This window comes from Phallusia mammillata, chromosome 4 (assembly GCF_965637545.1).
Source record: "Phallusia mammillata chromosome 4, kaPhaMamm4.hap1.1, whole genome shotgun sequence".
NCBI classification, from domain to species: domain Eukaryota; kingdom Metazoa; phylum Chordata; class Ascidiacea; order Phlebobranchia; family Ascidiidae; genus Phallusia; species Phallusia mammillata.
In genome coordinates this window covers 837,574-855,564 of record NC_137255.1, presented here as the reverse complement: position 1 = coordinate 855,564, position 17,991 = coordinate 837,574, and the positions used below count along the sequence as shown (strand labels likewise).

General features: G+C 37.4%; 1 protein-coding gene across 1 annotated transcript; it reads right to left on the bottom strand.

Annotated features, from left to right (window-relative positions):
* Nucleotides 1-4,741: 4,741 nt before the first annotated feature.
* LOC145224193 (uncharacterized) lies at nucleotides 4,742-17,619 on the bottom strand. Its single transcript, XM_080090637.1, has 7 exons — nucleotides 10,794-17,619; nucleotides 9,567-9,644; nucleotides 9,245-9,346; nucleotides 8,690-8,787; nucleotides 7,678-7,815; nucleotides 6,197-6,260; nucleotides 4,742-5,650 (listed from the first exon to the last, which is right to left on the bottom strand). Exon 1 carries the CDS (start codon nucleotides 17,617-17,619, stop codon nucleotides 15,841-15,843), a length of 1,779 nt encoding a protein of 592 aa, XP_079946763.1. The 3' UTR covers nucleotides 4,742-5,650; nucleotides 6,197-6,260; nucleotides 7,678-7,815; nucleotides 8,690-8,787; nucleotides 9,245-9,346; nucleotides 9,567-9,644; nucleotides 10,794-15,840.
* Between the last annotated feature and the right edge of the window lie 372 nt (nucleotides 17,620-17,991).

Sequence of the window (17,991 nt, the reverse complement as noted above, 5' to 3'; positions counted from 1 at the left end):
AGAAATATATTTCTAGCAATATATTAACATGTTTTTTTGTTGCTGGATATTTCAAAACTTCACAGGGGACACATACTTATTAACAAACAGTTTATTTCATTCCAATGGCGCCTCGTGTATATACACTGCGGAACTGCACCACATAGCTCCAATAATGCCGATAAAAGGGAGGTGGCACTCTCAATGCCCAGTGCTATGTTAAAAAAGTTTTACATGCACATTTAAACAAAGGAACTTTATTTAAATGGTCCAAGTTTGAAATTTAATATGGAGGTTATAGTAAGGAAGATCGACAATCTAACTTCTACCTTTCTGTGTATAGGAAACATTGTGTAGAAAACAAACCCAATGGTTGGCTTGTGGCAGTGCGAGGTAAAAAATTGTCGAGGAAACTCTAGCTTGCGTTCTCGCTACGTCACATGACGCTTAGGGTTAGTTGCAGGGCACTGAGGCGTGAAAAAGACTAGAATCAAAGACGGCTGAACTTATACAACTATTGACATATATTACGCACATAGTTTTCTTTATAAGACAAACTTTACTAAATAAATTCTCAAAACACACCACATCCGGCGCAATTCAACCATTAGTTGTAAACGCATTAAGTTCAGATTTAAACACCTTATTCCGTATTAATTTGGATGTGTTTATATTTGACTTCGTTATAGGCTTTGTTTCGATGATTTTTTTTTGCAATGTCCATGAAATTGAAATTCGGTTTGGCTTGTAGCAGTGCGAGAGGTGGAAAGACTGTCTACGAACAAAACCTGCGACCTCGCCACGTCACATGGCACAACAATAAAACTGGAATGTTTGGGGCTCACTGAAGCGCACTGGGGCGTGAAGAGAGGCAAAACCGAAGATGGCTAAACTTGCAAGGTTTGCAACAAATATTACAATGATGTATAACGTGCAAAGTTTTCATGAAAAAACAAATAAATACTACGTTAATTTTCAAAATAAACTACACACCGAACTCCACGCAAAACTTACGGTAAATAGGCTAGACTAGTCTTTGTGACCCATGGTGCGAAAATGAAATAAATTTCCACGACGTTTAATCTTTAAAAAAGAAAAGGTACGTTTAAAGTTCGATTCTGTATCACCGAACTTTAGTAGGAAACGAAATATGTTTAACTGATATTGAAACGACACAGCCACAGGTTTAGGAACGATCAACCCAAAATGCGCTTTAATGCTGCGTAATAACTTAAACATTAATTACAAATTTTTATAAACGCATCAAGGTTCAGATATGAACATCATACTCCGAATAAAGTTTGGTAACCTTTTATTTAATGTACGGTCTTTAAATTTCATTACAGGCTTTGTCTCAAGAAAATCAACAATCCAAAATCTGCCTTTCTATGCAGAAAACATAATGTAAATGTAAACCAAATGAAATTTGTGTATGTGGCAAATAGTAATAGAATGCATTTAGTATGTATTGCATTGTTGGTTGAGGTAATTCTCACCACTTTACCGCAAAACTACAAACCAAGTTTTTAAAAATACATTGAAAGGTGGTAAAATGGAGCTCATGACATTTGCTGAGTCTTGTGACTTCAGGAATAGCATACTTGGCCACGATTAGTAGAAAACACGATATTTAAATGAGCGCATTTAATTTTCGGCGTTAGTTGCGGCAGTGTTGGGGGTAAAAATAGTGGAGGAGCAAAAGTTGAGCTTGCTTTCTCGTTACGTCACATTAAGCTGGAAAGTTTGGGGTTCGTTGAAGGGCACTGAGGCGTGCAAGGAAACAGAACCGGAGATGGCAGAACTTACAACTATTGACGCATACTACAATATAACGAGCATAGTTATCTTAATACGACCAACTTTACTAATTGATTCTCGAAACAAATCACATCCGGAATTCTGCGCAAAAACTTATTGTAAATAGCCTAGACTACTGTTTGTAAATCATGGCGGAAAAAAACTGAAATTTCCACGACGTTTAACATTTAAAGTGAAAAAGTACGTTTAAAGTTCAAGACGGCGATTCTGTATCACCTGACTTAGTAGGAAACGAAAAATGTTTAACTTTAAATTGAACGACACAAGTTTATAAACGATCGCTCAAACCCCAAATTCGCGTTAATGCTGCGTAATAACTTAACCACTAGTTGTAAACGCATTTAAGTTAAGATATGAACACCATATTCCGTAATCATTTTAATATTTTTCTTTTTGATTTACGGGGATGAAAGTCCATTGTTGACTTTGTCTCAACGAAAATCAGCCTTTCTGTATAGGAAACGTTGTGTAACGAATTAGCCCAATGAAGTTTCTGTCTACGTGGCAAATAATGATCGAACGCATTTAGTATTTGCTGTATTGTTGATTGAGATAATTTTCACCAATTTACCAAAAATTTCCAAGCCAAGTTCTAAAAAACGTTGAAAGCTGGTCGAAATGAGATTACAACATTTGGTAACTTTAAATCCTACAGTTAAGTTGGTAAAAAGCAAATATAAAAAGGGAAAACGCATTTTAGTGCTTCGATTGAACGACTGGCAGTAGGAGAGTTAAAAATAGTCGGGGGTAAAACTTGTGGTGACGCCACGTCACACGGCGCAACAATAAAACTAGAATGTTTGGGGTTCGTTGAAGCGCACTGAGGCGTGAAGGAAGGCAGAACCGAATATGGCTGAACTTGCAAGGCTTGCAACAAATATTACAATGATGTATAACGTGCAAAGTTTTCTAAATGAAAGGCAGACCCAGAGACTGCTAAACTTACACCACTACCAACGCTTGATAAAATGGCCGTAGGCCTGTAAAGGCACGATTTAGATTTTTTCCCATATACATCCGACCACAACAAATCATAGCCGACGGTTAAAATTTAACCACGTAACAAAACATGTATGATATCAATGGAAAAATACCACATCACAAAGAACAATTTGCTGACGGTATAAATATAAATAGGCACTGTATAAATTTGCCACGCGTAAGAAATTTACTGGAGTGTGTTTGAGGCACTGGCCATTGCTGCTTGTCATACTCACCTTTAACACATTGAAGTCGTTACTTTGTCTATACAATTCTTTTCGAAATTATCAGGAGTAAGTTTAAAGAGCTCTTCTGGCAAAGGAAAACCTTTGTTTATCGTGCACTGTACTAGTCGCATTCAGTGTTATTTACCCTAATGAAGACGACCTGTATCGGAAGTCGAAACGTCGGAATAAAATCACATTTGCCAGAAGAGCTCTTTAAACTTGATACTATGCCTGGCAGCAATAGCTTATATATCAGGACTAAGATTACCAACCGATTTTTAGCAGTTTTTTATGCGCGTGGCTCTTAGACGACCGCCCTACCACATTATTTTCATCACTGACTAAAGGGCGAGTTCTGTCATCAACGTACTCTGATTAAACGTTTTCACAGCACATGCAATGTATGGGCAAATAGAAACAAACAAATTTATGATGCATCATTGAAAGTCTGTTGTACATCAAACGCGAAAAGGTTTTGATCCGTTTAAATTTTAAAGCATTTGTGAGGTGTTTGTTGCTGCGTTGTATCGTTTTTTAGTTTGGCGTCGGTAAAGGCGTGTGACGTCAATGGCGTAAAATGTTTGACGTCATGTAATAGCATTATAAAAAACTATATCACTGGCAATTGCACTTTCAACAATTATTACTTTTGACCATTTTAAATAAAACGCTTAGCTGTTTTATCTGATCTTGACATTCTCGGTGATATCCGAACATCAAATGCGAGAATTTCTCATTATGTCCCGGTGCGCCATCCAGCGGTTAATTGTGGTTAGGTAAAAACTAAATTTGTTGGAAAAACAATACAGGAAGGAACATACCTACCAAAACAAAGTCAGCGAAGCCCGCTTTTTCAGCATGGTGTACTTACGGAACCAGTGGCACCGATACTCGCTTCTGATTGGTCCTTGACTACCCACAATACACCTGACGTGTGACGTAGCTTCTCGGAACTTTGTGAAATACAGAATTTGCTGCGTAATATAATATGTCATTGTCATTTGTGGGATTAGTTTAAAAATACGTACACAGCTACGAATATATTTTCGTGCATAAAATCGTTTTTACGTTTTAACAACATGTTGTCATTATCTGAATTGTATTGCAGCGCGAAACCTGACATACACCAACCAAACATGAAAAAAGTTTTGAAAGTTTTGAAATTGTTTTCATTATTATCAGGGATGTCTCAGAAACACGCAAAACCTGATATCAACGCTTTACACAGAAAAAACAAATATAGAAAAAAATGTATATTTTACTTACCAAGTCTATTCAAGGCAATTTGGTTTGTCACTGTGTATTTGGAGTATTCTGTCGCTGATGACGCTGGTTTAGTTTACATGGTGCGTCTGAAACAAGATCACTTGGAATGAAAATATCCATACAGTATTATTAAATCTGGCCCCAACCCCTTGACATAATTAAAACTTTAATATTGCTTGCCAACACCTGCACAATATTAAGCACACTGCAAGTAGCGTCAGCCTTGCGGAATTGCGGAATTTATTTGTGACATTATGCCACTAGATACTGCTATTAAGTCCGTTTATTGTTTTTCTGGTGGCGGGTGCAATTGATGTGGCCTTCATACCACTGATGATGGCATGAGCATTTACCGAAACGTTTGAACAATAAAGCATGGCGCTATTTACGTCTATTCTTCAAAAATAGAACTTCAAAAATAATATTGCATCACATACAACTCACTGCGTTAAATAGGTGACAAGTTGGAAACGTATAAAACATGTATATATTAAGAGCAAAGCCAGCCGCGTGTGCGCTTTGTTGCGTAAAAAAACAATGCAGTAATTACAGAGGAAATAAATGTTAAACATTACAGTTTGTTGACAAATGTTGCTGATGTGTGTGAATACAGACAATACATGGCAAAAAATGTAATTTGCGATTTTAGCTGACGTTCGAGTTGGACTCTTTTTATCTTTTACAGTTCTGCCTTCTCGCCGATTTCGGCACGTGGGTCCACTGGGTCCCTATTTTGTAATGTATAATGCGGTGTTTGCGCACAAACATGCCTTTATTTGGAACGCTAGCAGAAGGGCATGGCAGTACAATTGTGTTATGGAAAGCTGATAACCTGCAAGCTGTAGCATCATCATACGTAGCAACAAGAAAGATATTTATTATTTCATGACGTCATATAATATGCAATACCTTAAAAAAAATTGGCGCCCGTGATTAAACTATAATATTGCTTACAAAAACCTACACAATATTTATTACACTGCAAGTGGCGCCAGCCTTGCGTAATAACGAAATGTATGTGTGACATTCTGCCGCTAGACGGTGCTATTAGATCATTTCAGTGGCTTTTTAGCTGGCCGACAACCGAACAGATTTCAAACAAAACCAAATATGCACGTTAACCGACAAACGCAAAGACAACCAAAAGCATCATATGTAAGAAAACCAAGCACATGCGCACCATCTAGCGGATGAGTACAGGCAAGTATTTCAGATGTACCAATACCTGCAGTTAGGACTGTCCTTATAATTTTGTGACATGCAAATGAACACAACAGCTGATTCTTCAACTGCGTCTGCCATCGCTTGCAAGGTACTGCCCCCATTCGATCCACATCCATCCAAAGATTGTAACCGTGAGATTCAAGGTGGGTTTTCATCTAAACAAAATGTGTATTGTGTGAAAGTATACCCCAGTATCGGAAAATAAAGCAGTTAAAAATCTGTGGTGCATCAAACACGCCAATACATTGATGTGGTCGAGTTTTAAAGTATTTTCCACTTGTAGCGTTGTTTTTTATCCCGAGCCTAATACCTTGTTTGGTTATTTCTGTCCGAGCACGATTTTATTACGATTTGACGTCGTTATAGGCGTGTGACGTCGCAATCAAACGAGGTAATATGTTTGACGTCTAGAACGGCATGGAGCAAAACTTGTGAAATTCCGTTGGTAATTGCACATTTAATAAATATCTTAATAGGCATTTTAATAAAAAATCCGTTTTACTTAATCTTGATTTTTTTCTGCGATAACTGTGCATCAAATGCAAGAATTTCTGACTTTTGTGCGCCACCCAGCGGCTAATTCTGATTTCACAAAAAAATACTAAAAACATTTTTAATACTAGATGGTGCTATTAAGTCGTTTCAATGTTTTTCTCATATGGTCTTATATGAACTGAAGAGCAAAAAATAAATCAACTTACATAAATTGTGGCCTCCTTTCAAACTCTCTCAGCTTTGTTGGTGGAACTTTCACTTTTCTTCTTTCTGTAAATGTCGTATTCACGTTAAGTCACAGATTTTCAAATCACTTCTCTGTAATTGAATACAACTTAAACATACCCAAAAGCGACATGTACCGATGTGTAATAATTTCTACATGTGTTATATGGACGTTAGCTGACAAAAGCAACGACAATATTGTCAGGCTTGTTAAGACAAGATATACAACTAGATACAATGGTGAAACTGCCGCCAAGCCTTTGTTCTAAAACCAAGCACATGTGCGCCATCTAGCGGATGGGTGAAGGGTGTATATTTTAGATGTACTGATATGTACAAGCACAAATTCGACGTTGACTGGTAAACCAAACTTTCAATGCCTCAACAACAAAATCAAGCAATACCTCTAGGATGTGGGTAATTATTGCGTCATCAGTTTCAATGATGTCACCATAGTTTTGGTCAGTGATGTGTGGTAGGGTGGGCATACTGCAATCTAGTGATGGGACTAGTACCCGGTACTCAGTACTCGGTATCGATGGTATCGAACGATTTCAGAGGTATTGATATATATCGGAATATTTTGTCTCAGTTTTCGATACCAACGTGCGAGTACCGAAGGCCGATTTACATAAGAATACCGGCAACTTTTGGCAAATATTTGCTTCGGACAGCACAAAATCGGGAAAAAGTTCGGCCAGGTTACGTATATTTTTTTCGCTATCATGTGGTGATTTCATTTTTCGGCATGTGTGTGTGCACACCTGTACCTCGGCCATGGCAGATAAATTAGCCACTGACATACAACTAAGTACAACATTACACTTAAGTACTCGGTAATCGTACTCGGTACTCGGTATCGAAGGTATATATATGTGGTACTCGTACTCGGTATCGGTACTCGCTTCAAAACCTGGTATCGTCCTGTCACTACTGCAATCAGACAGACTGTGGTCTCCGTCAATCTAAAGTTGGGTTAAAGTTTAACATAAAAGCTTTAATGGTGAAATGTATCAATGTTTTCCACATTATATGGAGCATTTGTGTTAGTTTATGTTGTTGGCCATCACTGACTAGATGCAAAATGTCATTGTGTCTTTGACAGTCAACATTTATTCTGATTTTTTTATTTCAACCATATCTACATAGTTGGTAGCTTATAGTCCACTACAATTGTCATTGTTGTGGAAATGTTATGGTTTCAGACATAAGTTAAAGTTGATTTGTAATTCACTCAGAATATTTAACAAATAAAACTGCATATAAAGTGTGTTTTAGGTTTTTATTTATATTTACATATATTAGCCACACTGGCATACAACCTATTTATAATGCAGAAGTATTTCTGTGGATTTGGTAATTCATTTTTTTATGTAAAGCTGTAGCTTGCAATAGCTTGCGCACAAATAATAATACCATATTTCTGCCGATTTAATAAATCCATGTAATTTCGATGGCTTACCAAAATCACTCTTGTGTCCTCGGCGTTCTACCCAATCAACTCCAACACTCCAGATTATTTGTAATACTTCTTGTTGTTACTGGAGATCGATCAGTTGTAGAGGATGATTATTGCTTGCAAAGTGATGTATTCCAATGCCTGTAAACATAGTTTTGTTTTAATACATTTTTTGTTAAGGAATACTGTTTGATTTCGTATGAAATTTGAATGGACTGTTAAGGTTTGGTAAAAATCACATCTCTTTCTGGCAATAAAATATAAAAATAGACTAAATATGTTTAAAATTACAGCCTACTTAGAAAGTATAACTTCTTTTTCAGGTCATGCCCTAATAACTAATGTAAGAAGCATTAAGAACTGTTTGAAACGCCTTTGGTGGGCCTGGTGTACTATGATTTATTGATAAGTATTCCATGACAGTTGGTGCGCATCGACTCTTCAAGGATGATCCTGGTATGGATATGTTTATCTTAGCTAATATGGTCGACCTGACGATTCCTCTACTACGAAGAAGAAACATGCAGCATACAAGGCAGGTAACAGTGCTTGTGATTCGACTTTAAGCGGTTTCACCTCTGAGCCTGTGTGGCCTAGTCGGTAAAGCAAGTCCCGATAAAGACACAGGTTCAAATCCACTGTAGGCTAGATTATCTTTTTGTGCCTTGCCATATGAGAATACATGGAAGACCGGCTGATTCAGTACAATGCCTTTGATGGACCTGGCATGCTTTAATTTATTGATGGGTATACCATGACCGCTGGTCAGCATCGATGCTTCAGGGCTGATCCCATTATGAATATTCAGTATTCATCTTAACGTTTTGGAATCAAAATGTTCTTCCAAGAGCAATATTTTTACATGGTCTACGACATTAAAGTAACAATAAAATATTATTTCAAGCAATTTACAGTGTGTGGCCAATTCTTATGACTAAAAATGTATTCCAAGGTTCTAATTTTTCCCGAATAAATAGCACAATTGAACAAAATTGACGTTTTACAAATTACAAACCTTTTTAGGCTGCTGCTTTGCCATCACCCAGCAGTAAAACACTAGCATCACTGCAGTCACACAAACCACCAACCAATTCTTGTAACGATTCGATTTTCCTGCAAGTGAGAAAACATATTTTAACTGAAATGTGTGACAAGTTTATGTTTTCTGTACAACATCAACAACAAAGTTTTCTTTATTTTAGAGATTGGCCAAACTTAACCAGAACCTGAAAACTCGGTACCAAGCATCCTAAACTTTAATGTTCAGCACTTGGCTGAACGGTTGAATAAACTAAGCCGAGCATTAAACAAAACTAATGCCAACTTTAAAGGAAAGTTTTAAAAAAGAAAACATGTTTTGAACCAACTATGCGCAACACATGTGACAGTGGGAATTGCAGAAACAAACACAGAATTTATTTATATGCAGTTTTACTTTGCATTGGCTTATCTCACATGTTGTGCAGAAGGGATATTTTCGTTTAAAAAAGACCCTGGTGGCTTTTTTGGGACCCAATGGATGTTATATAACACAGGAAAGTAATGCCACTTTGATAAATGTACAGCTTACCACAATGTGAATATATAAATTCTTGGTTTCCACTTTTTTGCATTTTGCATCAGTGTTTGACAATGTTGAGCAGCCAGTTGCTGTTGGTATGTTGTAGTTGATCTGTTGTTACACAGCACACATGTTAAGCTACAACGTACAGGTTTAAAGATGTCAGGTAAACCAATTTTGTTTAATTTATTTAAAACTTTTAAGTCGTAAGTTTAATGACCATTGATAAAAATGAGTATTTGCTTCATGTAAGCGAGAAATTAAAATTACTACTATTCTACATTCAAATCTAAATAATTACATTAAATTCAACACACACGAACAAACTTACATGATTTGAAGTGTGCAACTCTTCACCCCAGTTTGTTGATCTTGATACAGAATGACTATTGGTCAAGTGTTCATTTTTCTTTATACATGCAACAAACAAACAAAATTAAATATTATACTGTCTAGTTGAGAGGTTGTCAACCTTTGAAGCTAGTTGAGACATTTTCAAACACGACATCATGACACACTAGTATGCTGTGACTAACTTTCAGAATTACTGCAATTTTTTTTATAAGGAACAATCACCGTGTTTATGGTCAATGACCAAACAATGATGTACTAAATCAGCCTAAAACTCCATTTAGGTGTTACTGAGAATATTACTCACCTGATATTAAAGTTGCAAATAATTTTTTTAAAATTTTGTCATCACTGTGGCCGAATCATGGGCCTGGGACAAGTTGTAATGGGTCGCACAGCGCTTTCCTAATTGGGCTGTGAAGTGGCCTCTATGTAGAGTCAAACTACCCTTGTTGTGTCAAAGTAGCATTTAGAAACTAAACCATTTGAAACTATTTTTTGTTTGTCACAACGAAGGATTGTTTGTAACAATGGATTGTGATGAAACACACAACATCATGTTAAAAATTTAAAAAAGATAAATATCTTATCACCTCAAATTATTTCAATAAAGTCAGTTTCGGGTTGTTAATTAGTTTAACCGAGAGTAAAAAAACACTGTATCGAAACCAGAACAATCATCTTAATTCTTAGGTACACTATTCACGGTTTTGAATAATCTGAGCAAAAAATCAGAGCCAGTATATTTGTGTGGAACATTACTACGTTTCGACAAGTGCACAACCTGATAAAGACAATAGCACTTGTCGAAATGTTGTTATGTTCTACACAAATATACTGGTTTTGATTTTTTTGCTCAGAACAATCAGTTTTTAAAAACAACTGATATGGCGCTGATGTTTGCTAAAATGAGTATCGGTTTGGTTGGTGCCAATGCCTTTTTTGGTATAAGTTGTCTAGAAGCATATTTCATGTCAAAAAGCTGAAGTGAAACTTATGTGTAATTTTAGGATAGTGCTGTGCCTTTTATTTCATGTCTAAGTTTGTTTAATGCTGTGTTGTTCCCTAACTGTATGTCTGAAAACTATTTTCAGGCCACAGTAATTAAAGTTTGCTGCTGACCATTGTTGTAACATATGTTGCAAACGAACAATTTGTTCATTACTTAAAAATTACTAAACAAAACTTTTTAAAATACCAAATTTACCTGTTTTAAAGCAACTGATTCTTCGTTGGTATTGGTACAAAATGGCTAGTCTTGGATGCAAAGCAAACCCTCGAAGCTGCAGGTTAACAAAAAATAAAACTACAATGTTCGCTTTCCGTTGGACCTTTTTACATTTTAACCATTAATTTAGACAATATCAAATTTAAGGATATAGGTTATGTAACAATAATTTTGATTTTATTAATTTCATACGCGTTCCAGCAAAATTTCCTAAACACCAACATTTTTACAACGCAAAACAATAACAAACCGAAAACGTGTGGCCAATCATGCGTAACGATCGCAAAACATAAAGATCGTGTTTAGATTTCGAACAAATTTCGCTTTTGTCCAACTCAAATTTGCTTAAATACATTGTATTATGGTGAAATAAAGTTGTACTGTCAATCTGGCTTGCCTCTAGCGTCGTATCTGGCTGCTTTTGTCTCGTCATGTAGCAAATCTAAATGCTGCAATATTAGTTGTGTTTTCTCGACCCAACGCACAGTGATATTAGCTGATATGATTAAAATACTAAAAACAATGTTAGGCTTCAATCCAATATTAAATATTTATTCACTTCCTGGCAAATTACGCAATAATTGAAGTTTACTTTCCATCACTCATACTTCCGATGTTTCGAGCAAAATTACTTGTTTACAACTGCAGAAAAACCTGTTTGTGGCAAAAAAACTATTAAGGTGCAAGCATCATGGAGTAATAAGTATGTTAAGTATATTTTTTATGCGGTCTTCAAGCGGCGTAGTGGCGAAAGACCCTAAAGTCTGTAAAAAATATCAGTATGCGGAAAAATAGCAATGTAAGATTTTAAACACAGACAAAAACACGAAATCAGATAAAGGCAAAATATGAACATGCAAGCAAGGATGGCAGTACGGTACGGTACGTATTGCGTTGACCGTACCACGTACCTCGTACGTAAAGCGTACCGTACCACCGTACCGTACCAAATGTCAAAAATCAAAGCGTACCATACCACCGTACCGTACTCAAAGTACGGTACGAAAATTTGCGTACCGTACCTTCAAACAAACCAATCGAGATTAAGTTGGATACATTTTATGACAATATGACATGCACTTAAAGGAGAGGTGTCTGAACTCTAAACAAGCTGCCCCACTACAACCAGCTTATTCGAAATGAAAGGTTGATGCGTTTTCTATGATGGGCTCGTGCAGCGACAGAGTGTAATTTTCAACAGCATGTTTTCTAAAATCATTGCTGTGAAAGAGACAACAACACTAGCTAGCTTTTTCTACTAACTGGAGAATCAACTACAAATGCCGAGTTAATCTCTGTTCGTGTCATGTGCGCATTTTAATAATACGTCTACGGTACGTGTGACCACAGGCGCCGAGTTTTATAAAAATGCGAGGTGGCGGAGGTAAATTATGACGTCACTAATGTGTGCAACCCACGTCAAAGTCCAAGATACTTTCAATAGAATGTAACATTCGTTAAATTCTTTAAAAAAAAAATTAAAATAATATTTATTTGAAACACTTTGCTTTAACGTTATTATTGTTTAGCAACGTTTTAAAAATGTGCCATCAAATTGTTGCTCTTGTATCGCCTAAACGTCCTAAAGCAGGGGTGGGCAATTAATTTTTGAAAGGGGCCACATAAGAAACCTGACTTATGTCCGAGGGCCAAACCAACGATAACTTGGTTAAACTTTATTCTACATTTGAGCATTGTAATGCAAATATTTATGGTTTGCATAAAAAATAAGCGGGCAAATTGACATGAAAATAGCAATTTAGCTTGCAATATTACGCTGAAATGTTTAAACCCAAAGTTTTATTCAATTAGGTTGATCAAATTTGCGTTAAAACTGTATTATTCTGACTATATATAGTGCTATTTTAAGCCTAGGCTTTATCGCGTAACAAAGGGTTGAACAACTTGTGTTTTATGACGATTTTGACCAGCATCACACGTAGCTGTTCGCCTACGCACGTGCATCACTACGTAATCATATATATCAAATGGCTTTATAAAATAACAGAAAAATTGCCGCATTTCATGCATAGCATAAATATACCTATATTGGATTGATGTTTTAGTTTACTTAAACCTCACGTGGGCCAGACAGGGACAGCCAACGGTTGCAGTTTCCAAGCGTTTTGTTGCTTTTAAGACAGCTTGATTGTTTGAGAGCAAACTTGTTTCCAATTTTTTTCAGATTTTCCGCTACAAACAAATCAAAATATCCACGGTGGCCGACACCGTGCTTTACAAACCCAAAGTGTCGGCGCCACCCTGTCACCGCCCACTCGTCGCCTATGCATGTAACCCTCCTTTTGCATAGTAGGCACAAATTATTAAGCAGTGACGTCATAAACTTTTTGAGCACTATTTTGGTACAAGAACACTGTGATAAAAATCAACTTAAATTCAAGTTTCAGACAATTTTGATATTATTTGCAAATGGTAACGATTCAAAAATGGCCGTTTAATCAACATTTATTATGCGTACCAGTACGGTGGTACGGTCTAGTGAAGGACCGTCCCACGTACCGTACCCATACCTCAGCTTTCTTTGCGTACCGTACCTACGTACCCTACTTTTTGATAAAATTTGCAGCGTACCGTACCGTACCGTACCGTACTCCCATCCTTGCGTGCAAGTAGGCGAAATCAGAGGTTGCCAACACGCAGCCCCGGAGCAGTGTGTGTGTGTGCACTACCTGTTTGCTTTACCACAAGACAACACCGATTCGCCAAGTGTGAATAATATGCAAGAAATTACCCAACAACTAAAAGTGAGAATAAAAAAACGTTTTGGCAAAAGCATTTCATTTTAAATTTAAAAACGGCTTTGTGGTTCCCAGCGTTTTTAGGCTATGTGAAATTGTTCCGAATGGCTCATAGAGTGGTAAAGCTTGGCTTATTGTTATAAAGATATGCAGAGTGAGCTTAGCCTAACAAAGTCAACTGAACAAGCCTACGTGGAAAGGTAATTGACAAGGATCAGAGTAAAGTATCTAACATTTTATCTAATTATCGTATCACATATAAACAATCAAATACATGCTTAACAAATAAAGTAAGAAAGGGTACTGGACAAACAAACAAAAACGAAATGTGATTCTGTAAGAAAACTTAAAATAGTAAAATAAAAGCGATAAATCGATGATGAAGAGAAAACCGTACGCAAACGAAAAGATAGGGTTTACGTGGTGAACAGAAATTGACATTGAAAGAAATAGAGCAGATAAATGCGTAAGTGGTAGTTGTAACCACTGAAAAACACGCGAGCAAATATTGCATGAAAACGAACAATTAGAATTCAGGGGCGGGCAACATACGGCCCGCGGGCCGGATCCGGCCCGCGACGGGATTTTGAGCGGCCCGCAGACAGTTTCAGGTCTTACATGATAATGTGGCCCGCGACCACAGTCTGCCGCCATCCCCCACTACTTGCTTACTGCGTCAAATTGTAGTTATAAATGTAACGGACAGTAACGCTCCCCAATAGCAAAAAACTTTCCCGCCGTTGTTACCATTGCACCATACGTCCATTGTTACGACATAACTGCCAACCAAGTGTGTGGCCTGCTTTCACGGTTTCTTTTGTTTCCACACGTGTAGCCTAGTTAGTGTTTCAGCAGTATCTAAGTCTGTGATGTATGCATTATATTTGCTGTGGTAAATAATTTTATGTTATATCAATTAGATTGTTTGGACTGTATTGTATTTGTGATGTTCTTGATTGTATTTGGTTTAGGTGGTCATAAATCCGTTTTAAATCACTGGTTAAATACGCGATTAATGTGTATCGATTCAGGAATCCGGCCCGCCAAGTAGCCTACTTCATTTTCCCATATTAGGCCCGCCGACTGGAGAAGTTGCCCGCCCCTGAATTAGATGACAAGCGAGGTGGAAAATACGAAATAAAAATATATGTTGGACCACAAAACCAAAGCTCGTAAACAGTAGGCCTATAATTGTTCGGTTTAGAATTTTGGCTCCTTTAAAAACGGGTTTTTTCTGCAGGGGTGAGCAATAGAAGGTTCATTTTGCATGGTGGAAGAAATCATAGCGACACGAAAAATACTAAAACAATCAACAAGTCGAAAATAGCTATACAATGTTGAAACTTTGTAGAGCTCCGACGTTTCGACGTCCTATAGACACTGATGAAGACGACCTGTATAGGACGTCGAAGCGTCGAAATAAAATTACAATTCTCAGAAGAGCTCTACAAACTTGATGTTCTGCCTGGCAGCAATAGCTTATACAATGCTGAAAGGTAAAATAACGAAGGGTGTAACGTTTCTAACTAACCTTTTAGTCTAAATTAGTTATTTAGAACGCCACTTAACTTAGAAAGTAATCTTACGTTAATGTAGATTATTTCTCAAGCTTATGCTTATTATTGCGTGAGTTCACTATAGTTCGCTTATGGCTTTTGTGTAAGACTTGTGTATTTTCGCTAAGATTAAATTATATTATAAGGAGAAAACCTGTCTATAAGCAAAACCTAATTCCACTCCACCAAGCGATTTTAATAAAGTAACACCCAAACAATTATGATACAATAGACGCAACGCTAAATCATTAAACTGCCAAAATAACAATAATCTGGCACTAAGCTCAAAGCAACTACATTCAACACGCGGACTTTACCAATGCCCGATAAACAACACTCTGACTCACATAACAAAAAACAGAGACATATATACAATGCGATGGGCGTAAAAATGCAAGACGATGGCGCCAACAAATTGGCGTGCCTTCAGGGCGATACAATCGGGCGATACAACGAGCGAATAATTGCGGATTAATAATTACATGAAATTAGTAAGGTTCTTTTGAAATACAACGTTTCTAGCGGGATTTGGGAAAGTACGGCCACAGAAAGAGATTTCTCGTCCCAAGTACAGCATGGTCAGTTATTTGACCTGGCCCGAGGGCCAATGACATAACGTCTTTGTACAGACGGTTAGGAAACCGGTGAAGGTTTGTTGTAAACAACCATGTTGTTTTGACGCAACAATGCACCCTCCTAGAAAGGAATTGCTTAACGAGCAATACCTTTCGTGTAAGTTTGATTGTCTTTGTGTTGACGAAACTTGTTCCAACCGTAGCAACCTCCTAGAACAAGCAGAAAAGCTCCCAACGCAGAACTTCCAATGATGGCAATCATAAGAAGGGGCTTTCCCAGGATTCCGGTGGCGTCATCAATAGTGTTGTCAACAACGGACTTGACGTCATTGAAACCAGTTTCTACTACACCTTCAAGTGAGTTAATTCCTGCACCAGCATCGGCGAGGATATCGTCATGGGAAAAATTGAAGAGTGCAGAGTCTTCGGTGAAAACAAGAGGCTGGATGGTGAAGGTTAGATTCATTGTAATGTTGTCAAAGATTTCCGTATCTTGGTTGAGTTGGGTTGAGAAGTTGACTGACTGATGACGTAATTGGTCTTCCATAGAAGAGAAGTTGGAATGAGTGACGTTAGCAACTTCCAGGTTTTCTATGGCAGCGATTCGTCGTAAACGCAATTCTCCTTTGGACAGCATGAAAGAATAAACGGAAGTGTTATCGCTGGTGATATTACCAAGGGTGTGAAGCGATTTCAAGCAAGCTTGAAGTAGATTGCGTTGTGCCATGGTAGTGTTGAGTGATGCTCGGGTCAACTCCAGACGATCACGTTGATTCTGAAGTGCTAACATTTGGTTTCCTTGAATAAGGTGTAGCAGATGCTGATCCTCTGAGAGTTGCATTGTCTCAAATCGTTGCAATTCTCGTGCAAGTGCTGCGGTTCCGTCACGTAGATCTTCGATTGCAAAATTGGTTTTCTGTAACTCGGAAGAGAGATTCAAAATCTGTGACTCGGTCTCATTAAACTTCACGTCAATTTCGGTTTGTAATTTGTTGAGACGTGAAGAGAGTTGCTTTTCAAAACGTTGCATTTCAAAGTGAACAACGGCCTCAGTAAACAAACAAGAAATCAATGACGTAATAAAAAAACGTTTGTGTCGGAATAGTGTAGCTTTAAAAGCCACTGGGGCTTGTGGAATATTTTTTTGATTTTGAAAAGGGGCTAGTGTGACGCCGTGGGCAATTGCTACTTCCGGCGAACCAGTAGCATAACGACACGAAGAAACATTAATTTTACGTTGACAGAAACGACTAGAACGAAGGTTAACTGAAAATTTAGTATAAAGATTTAAGAGATGAGAGGGTTTTTTATCATTCTTAACAAAAGGATCACTGCTGCACCAGGGTTGTGTAGAATATTGCCAAAAACGTGTGGGAGCAGTGAAAGTATTAGTGAAAGTTATTATAGAATCCTTAGGATACCATGCTTGAGGGAAAGCTAATAGAAATAGGTCAAGAAGTTGGCCATTAGTGTGTAAAGGAGGTGGGATAGTAGCAACTAATTCACGTGAGGAAACATGGGTTAATCGAGGTTCAAAAAGAGTAATATTTACATACATTCTAGGTCCAGTAGAGGAATAAGGAAAATTAGTGTGTGAAGCACCCCAATAACTATAAAGGGGTTGTGAACAACCAGGCATTGGATCATCATCAGCCCGCGGGTTAAAATTAGTTCCAGTGCGAAAAATAGTGCCAACAGGTATGGATATGCGCATGGAACCAAAACAACCTGGTTCGGTGCATGCAGTAGCATTAGGTAATATGCGTAATTGTGTAGTGCTATGACAATCTAAAATATTTGGTATGGGTGTGAAAATGGCATCGGTGCCATTAGCACGGTTAACATCATACCAATAAACATCTTGTTGTATGTAAACATCAAACTTAATTCGTTGAAATTTCTCTATTAGGGTCATTAAAAATAGAGATAAAAGTGTAAATGAATTCAGGTGCTCAATGCGATTGTGTTGGGTAAAGTTATAATTGAATTTGAGCCAGGTGGTGCGCAATGAAATAACGCGTATGTCATTAGTTCCAAGTCGAATTGTCTCCGTTTGTGTGACACGAGTGCAGCTACAATGTACAGTATTACTCGAAATCTGAAAAGATAAATCAATATATTCATGACTTATTTTCGTTTTTTATTAGTTGAACAGGGAACGGGGAAGTATGAAGGTTGATGGTGACATGAGACTTACACATTCTAAGTGTTTCTTACGCGTTTGTTATAAGCAGGTGGGCAGTGACAAAGGCTTAAAATTCACTGTTCATTTCATTGATGTCCATTG

Excerpts from the sequence above, each read along its gene's own strand:
- LOC145224193 (XM_080090637.1), bottom strand. The coding sequence starts at position 17,619 with ATGACCCTAATAGAGAAATTTCAACGAATTAAGTTTGATGTTTACATA.